The sequence below is a fragment of the Babylonia areolata genome, chromosome 23, assembly GCF_041734735.1.
Source record: "Babylonia areolata isolate BAREFJ2019XMU chromosome 23, ASM4173473v1, whole genome shotgun sequence".
Lineage (NCBI taxonomy): Eukaryota > Metazoa > Mollusca > Gastropoda > Neogastropoda > Buccinidae > Babylonia > Babylonia areolata.
Genome location: NC_134898.1, coordinates 28,044,383 through 28,051,882, shown reverse-complemented (window position 1 = coordinate 28,051,882; position 7,500 = coordinate 28,044,383). Strand labels below are relative to the sequence as shown.

General features: G+C 37.5%; 1 protein-coding gene across 1 annotated transcript in view; it reads right to left on the bottom strand.

Annotated features, from left to right (window-relative positions):
• The window catches only part of LOC143298001 (tryptophan--tRNA ligase, mitochondrial-like), a 19,014-nt gene that overhangs the window by 9,737 nt on the left and 1,777 nt on the right, over positions 1-7,500 (bottom strand). Inside the window, exons 2-3 of the mRNA XM_076610645.1 lie at positions 4,314-4,498; positions 722-803 (exon numbers count right to left, since the gene is read on the bottom strand). Coding sequence (XP_076466760.1) covers positions 722-803; positions 4,314-4,498 — 267 coding nt within the window. The remainder of the gene's footprint in view (positions 1-721; positions 804-4,313; positions 4,499-7,500) is intronic.

Sequence of the window (7,500 nt, the reverse complement as noted above, 5' to 3'; positions counted from 1 at the left end):
ACAGTGACACACACACATACCTGAATGATGCACCATCACACACACACACACACACACACACACACACACACACACACACACACACACACACATACCTGAATGACACACAATGACACACAGACACATCTGAATGATACACAGTGACACACACACATACCTGAATGATGCACCATCACACACACACACACACACACACATACCTGAATGATACACAATGACACACATACACACCTGAATGATACACTGACACACACACATACCTGAATGATGCACCATCACACACACACACACCCACACCCACACACACACACACACACCTGAATGAGGAACAATGACAGACACACACACCTGAATGATGCATGATCACACACACACACACACACACACACACACACACACACACACACAGACACACACACACACACACACAGACACACACACACACACACACACCTGAATGATGTACAATGACAGACACACATACCTGAATGGTGCGCACGCACACGCGCGCACACACACGCACACACACACACACACACACACACAAGAAAAAAACAACAACAAAAACACTGGACACAGGAAACTACGACTTGGTGATCAAATACTTTTTCTTTTCCTTTTGCTGTAGGCTCTCATGGCCTGTTTCCACACAGACAGACAGAGAAACAGACAAGACAGACAGACAGACATGGAAAGAGACAGGCAGACACAAAGCACTTACCCTGGACTGTTGGAAGAGGATGGTTTTGTTGGGGTCTATGCCACAGGCTAACAGACATGCTGTCATATCCAGGATGTTCTGCCTGCACATTACAAACTTTTTTATTTATTGATCTATTTATTTATTTGCTTGTTTATATATTCCTTATTTATTCTTATTTATTATTAAATTCAGGACTAAGGAAGACTATAATGCATACACACGTGCCAGAAATCAAGAGAAATGGGCTATGCGTAAATCAGAAAAACATGAAAAGAAGCTGGCTAGAAATATAAAAAGTTATCCCAAAAGTTTCTATGCGTATGTTGCATCCAAAACAAAACCAAGAGAGGACACATCAAACCTCTTTAAGCCTAACAGACAGTAATCGAGAAAAGGCAGAGGTCTTAAATGATTTTTTCACAAGTGTTTTTACTGAAGAGGATGTTGACAATCTCCTACACTTACCAAAAAGAACAGACAATACCTTAGTTGATGCAGAAATCTCAGAAAAGCAAGTCATTGATAAACTGTCTTGTTTAAACGTCTCTAAGTCACCAGGTCCAGATGGAGTACACCCCAGGATTTCAAAGGAGACAAGGGATGCTCTTTCTTTCCCTTTGAAATTCTTATTTGATAAAAGTTTGAAGGAAGGGAAGGTACCAGACAGCTGGAAACTAGCAGAGGTCAAACCTATTTTCAAAACAGGTAATAAGAACGAACCAAGTAACTACAGACCAGTTAGTCTTAAATCTGTGGTATGTAAAACTTGCGAAGGTATTATCAGAGATATGCTGAATATGCATTTAATTGAGAATAATCTTTTATCAAATTACCAGTATGGATTTATATCTGGAAGGTCTGGTGTTACACAGTTATCAAATACTATTCAAGACTGGATGATTATGATAAACAACAATATGCCTTTAGATATTGTATACATAGACCTTCAAAAGGCCTTTGATAAGGTTCGACATAAACGACTGATACACAAAATGAAGGGCTATGGTATAGGAGGTAGTTTACTTGGTTGGATAGAAGACTTTTAACATAACAGAAACCAGTATGTAAGCATTTCAGATGAGAGGTCAGACACATCAAATGTAACTAGTGGAGTTCCTCAGGGAAGTGTTTTGGGGCCAACATTATTCATTTACTTTATCAATGATATGCCAGATGTATTGGAGTGTTTTGTAAAAAAAAAATTGCTGATGACACAAAGGCTTACTGTGGAATGAAAAATGAAAAAAAAAAACAAATTCTGCTCCAAGAAAGTATAGATAAACTAGTCAAATGGACAGAGACGTGACAAATTAAGTTTAACAATGAAAAATGTAAAGTACTTCACATTGGTAAAGATAACGCAAAAAAACATTTATCATATGAACTCTGATGATATAGAAGAAACTAAGTTAGAAAAGGATTTGGTAATTTTGTTGGATAAAAAATTTTTGAACAGCACATAAATGCTAGAGTAAAAATGGCAAATAAAATAGCAGGCATGATCACCCATTTTACCCAGTATGAAAATAAAGATGTCATGGTACCATTATTCAAATCATTAGTAAGACCCAACAACAAAGTGAGAGCTGTATTACCAATGGTTTCTCCAGTCAATGGGAAATCATTTACAGCTTAGTCTTTTGTGAAGGACTATGACTCTCAAACTAGGAGGCAAAATTGCACTGGCTCTTAGTGCTGCAGCCTTGTGGGCTAGTTGGCCTTTGGGAACCATCCCAACGCCGACTGTGCTAAAACCCTCTTGGCTGAGAGAGTGGGGATGTAACTTGGGCAAGACACTCTCCACTATAATCAAATTCTAGCCCAAATAGTCAGAACAGCAGTTGCCTTCTCTGCTGTTCTGATAGTCATAGTCGGACACGACTGACTATCATAAGTAAGACCAATACTGGAATATGGTAATGTGGTATGGTCCCTTACCTTAGAAAACATAATGACTTGACTGAAAATGTACAGAAAAATTTACCAAACAAATTATAGGGATAGGTAGTATGAAGAGAGACTAACTAGTTTGAAACTCCCAAGCCTGGAATATCACAGATTAAAGGGTGATATGATTGAGACATATAAGATTCTACATGGACATTATGATAAGAGCACTACACAAAACCTTTTCACTCTGAAGGACAATAATCATACCAGGGGACACCCACTAAAACTGATGAAGACTGGTCACAAAATCAAACCTTTTTTTTTTTTTTTTTTTTTATTTTTTTTTTTACACTTTTTTTACTAACAGGGTTGTTAACTTCTGGAATAATCTGGACAGAAACATTGTCACTGCAGGAACACTTAACAGTTTTAAGAATTTATTAGATTAAGCACTGGAAGGATTATGGATTCCAAGTTAATTTCTCCATAGGAAGCTAGCCATAACATTAGTAGTTGTGCACTCTTATATAAAGTATTAAAAAAAAAAAATTTAAAAGAAGTCCTAATTGATCAGGCAAAAGGCTGATAAAGCCTAAAAGCTGTGACACTTGATATGATATTATGTTTTTAATTTATGACTCTGATCTCTCTCTTGGTGTTCATATTAACGAAACCATTAACAAAAAAAAAAAAAAGAAAAAAAGAAAAAAAAAGGCCAATAGACTGACTGGGATGTCAGCTGGGAATATACAGTGTAAAAGTAAGAACATTATGGTGCCATTATCTGAGTCATTAATCAGGCCAGTCTTTGAATAGGGGAGTGTTGTTTGGTACACTGCTTAGTGAAACATACAGACTGTATTGAAAATGTTCAACAGAGATTTACTATAAAAAATAATAATAAATTATTGGCTTTGCTGATATGGACTATGAAAATAGATTGCAAGCACTTCATTTTCCTAGTTTAGAGTATAGAAGACTGCGTGGTGATTTAACGGAGATGTATAAAATGATTCCTGGATTATATGACAGTAGAACTATAAATTCTTTGTTTACATTGAATGTGAACACTGCTACAAGTGGACATTCCTACAAACTGTTAAAGGTTTCAGTTAAAACATTCAGATTTGCACTTCTTTTTTTTTTTTTATTAAGAGAGTAGCAAATGTTTGCAATAATTTGCCACAAGATGTTATTTACACAGGAACAGTGTATACTTTTTAAGATTATCTTGACATTCATTTACAGAAATTTAAATACAAAACTCATGAAGACATTTCTTGACTTATGAACAGACAAGCATTGCGCACTCGATGTTGGAAAAATGCTTATATGTGGGGACTCTCTTTTTCTTCCTGACTTCAAGCGGGCAAATGGCCTTATCAGGCCTACACGCCTTAATATTGATATATGATATATATATCTATTCATCTATTTTTTTCTGCCACATCATATGCACATAGCATCTGCTCAATCTGGGTCCCGCATACACAGCCAAACCCCAGTTCGTCTGCTGCAGTCTTCGTGCCGGTTGTCCACAGGGATCTATCAATGTTAGTTTGCCAGGAAGCCACAAACTGAAGGAGACCCTGCACTGCTCCCAAATGACTTTGGAGGTGTTCATTTGTGCCTGTTCTGATTCAGCTTACAATACAATACAATACAATACAATACGATACAACAAAAACAACAACAGCTGCATGGAACAGGGTGACCAGACCTGAGGAGGGCGGGGTCCTGGGGCAGGGTGATGGAGTGCAGGTCCACCACACACAGCAGCATGCTGTCGAACGTCTGCTGCAGCTCCACCCAGTTGCGCACGGCGCCCACATAGTTGCCCAGGTGGGGGACCCCTGTCGGCTGGATGCCGGAGAACACCCGGGGAGGGCACTCCGCAAACTGCTTCTGCAAAGCCAAACCCGGGTTATATTTACTATTTTCAAAGAAACACATGTTCACATGCTTTGAACGGCCAAGATGTGCTTGCACGCATGTGTGTGTTTGTGTGTACATCTTGTGTGGAGTGGGTGTGGGTTTGTGGGTTTGAGTTGGAGCAGCAGAGGAGAATTTGTGTTTGTGTGTGTATTCGTGTGTTTTAAGTATGCATACGTCACTGTATTTTTCACTGTAAATGCCCAGAGCTTTTGTATCATTAGACTGGGTGTAGCAAATGTCCTTTTATTATTATTATTATTATTATTATTATTATCAACATGGCTGTCATTGCTTTTTGTGTGCTGCCATTCACATAAGACATGTGTACACAGTTCCTTTCATTTTAGTTATATTCTCTCATTCATGAGGTTGTAGATTTGAGTATTACATCATCATCTTTGTTTTTTGTGCTGTTATCCATTTCTCTTCATGATATTCTCCAATTCATGAAGTTGACTCTGATGAGATTTGAGTTTTACATGGCCATCATTGTTTTTTTGTGCTGTTGTCCATTTCTTCTAATTATATTCTCTAATTCATGAAGCTGAGATTTGTGTATTACAAGGTCACCATTGTTTTTGTGTGCTGCCATTCACATAAAGCATGTACACACAGTTCTGTTTCTTTTAGTTATATTTTCTAATTCATGAAGTTGGAGATTTGAGTATTACATGGCCATCATTGTTGTTGTTGTTGTTGTTTTGTTTTGTTTTTTAGCTATAATTCACATAAAACATACACAGTTTCATTTCTTTTAGTTATATTCTCTAATTCATGAAGTTGGAGATTTAAGTACTACATGGTCGTCATCATTTTTTGTGTTGTTGTTCACATAAAGCATACATAGGTCTGTTTCTTTTAGCTATATTCTCTAATTCATGAAGTTGGAGATTTGATTATTACATGGTCATCATTGCTTTTTGTGCTGTCGTTCACATAAAACATACACAGTTCTGTTTCTTTAAGTTGTATTCTCTAATTCATGAAGTTGAGCTCTAGGAGTGGAGTGATGGCCTAGAGGTAACGTGTCCGCCTAGGAAACGAGAGAGTCTGAGCGCGCTGGTTCAAATCACGGCTCAGCCACTGATATTCTCCCCCCTCCACTAGACCTTGAGTGGTGGTCTGGATGCTAGTCATTCGGATGAGACGATAAACCGAGGTCCCGTGTGCAACATGCACTTAGCACACGTAAAAGAACCCACGGCAAAAGGGTTGTTCCTGGCAAAATTCTGTTGAAAAATCCACTTCGATAGGAAAAACAAATAAAACTGCATGCAGGAAAAAAAAAAAAAAATGGGTGGTGCTGTAGTATAGCGACACACTCTCCCTGGGGAGAGCAGCCCGAATTTCACACAGAGAAATCTGCTGTGATAAAAAGAAATACAAATACAAATACAAGAATTCCAGGAGGAAGAAGCTACAGATCTACCACAGAATCTGGGGGAGGTGTTGCCAGCATGAAGGGGATTCTTAACATTGTAAGATAAAACATATTACTTCTGACAGCAACACTCTCAAACATGAAAATATATTTCTATGATTTCTGGATAGTGGCTGTGACTTTTGGTAGAATTATTTAAAATACTTTTTTCATACCAGAATATTTCCTCAGGCATCATGTAAGTCCATGATAGTACCAATCTACAAAAACAGGAGTATCATGTACTTACAGTTGAAACTGTGAAAGTAAACACATTGGATTTGCGCTCTGTGTTGAAATCATTTGAACATTATGTCCTGAAAATAATTATGTCCTGCAAAACAAAATGCAGATGTGTATTCACATACAACACTCGCAACAACTATAACAACAACACAAACATGACACTTGAAACTGCATCACAGGTAATAGAAAATCAGCATAGGTACAATACGTACCTCAAGTAGGTATACTACACAAGACAATGAAACACTGGGAAGAGCACAGTTTGAAGGACATGTCATACAATAAAATAAAATAAAATAAAAACAAAAAAACGTTCCTGAAATATCCCCTTCTCTGCCATGTGCTGAAAAGAATTTTGATCACACAACTGAAGGGATGCAATCAACTTTCAAACATTCCTGAGACTGATGCCACTATGGGTTGTTCCCCCTTGCTTAAAAGTCTCAAGGAGTGTGTGTGTGTGTGTGTGTGTGTGTGTGTGTGTGTGTAAAATTACCCATGTCAACAAAAGTGTTGTCCTCTGGCAAAATTCTACACACAGAATACACTCTGATAGGTACACAAATATGCACTCAAGGCCTGACAAGCATGTTGGGTTATGCTGCTGTCAGGCATCTGTCTAGCAGATGTGGTGTAGCATACATAAAGTATGAATTTGTCTGAACGCAGCGACACCTCCTTGAGAAACTGAAACTGAAATTGTGTGTGTGTGTGTGTGTGTGTGTGTGTGTGTGTGTGTGAATGAATACCTGTAGAAGTGTCAGAAAAGTATGAAACCTTGATTATTTGATACTAAACCTAAAGAAGATTTCAAAGTGACTGTACAAAAATTATCTTTAAAAGACAACATAGTTCAGTTACAGATTATATAATTTCATGTATTTTACAAAAAAGTGTATTCTGAAAAGACAGAATGAACAATGGAAACAAAAGGAGAAATTAGAGTGCACTTCCAAGACAAATACTGAATTAGCTGTTAACCTTGACAACAAACTGTTTGAGATTCCAGTCAGCTGCCAGGGCAAGAAACTCTCTGATAAGTTTCAGGTATCCTGATGACAAGTAAAATAAATTAAATTAAATAAATATATTTTAAAAAAAAATTGTGCCCCCAAACTTCTACTTGCCCTCCCTCAGAAAAGAGACTATTAGAAAAATTAGAAAACATACAGCAAGGACAAGTCAGCAGACATGATTTAATAAAGTATAAACTGTATAGTATTACAAGAAAATGTACGTGATTGTTTTGGGCAATATCCACATTTCTCCCCCTGTAATTTTCCATTTATAAGATGGAAAAAGTTGT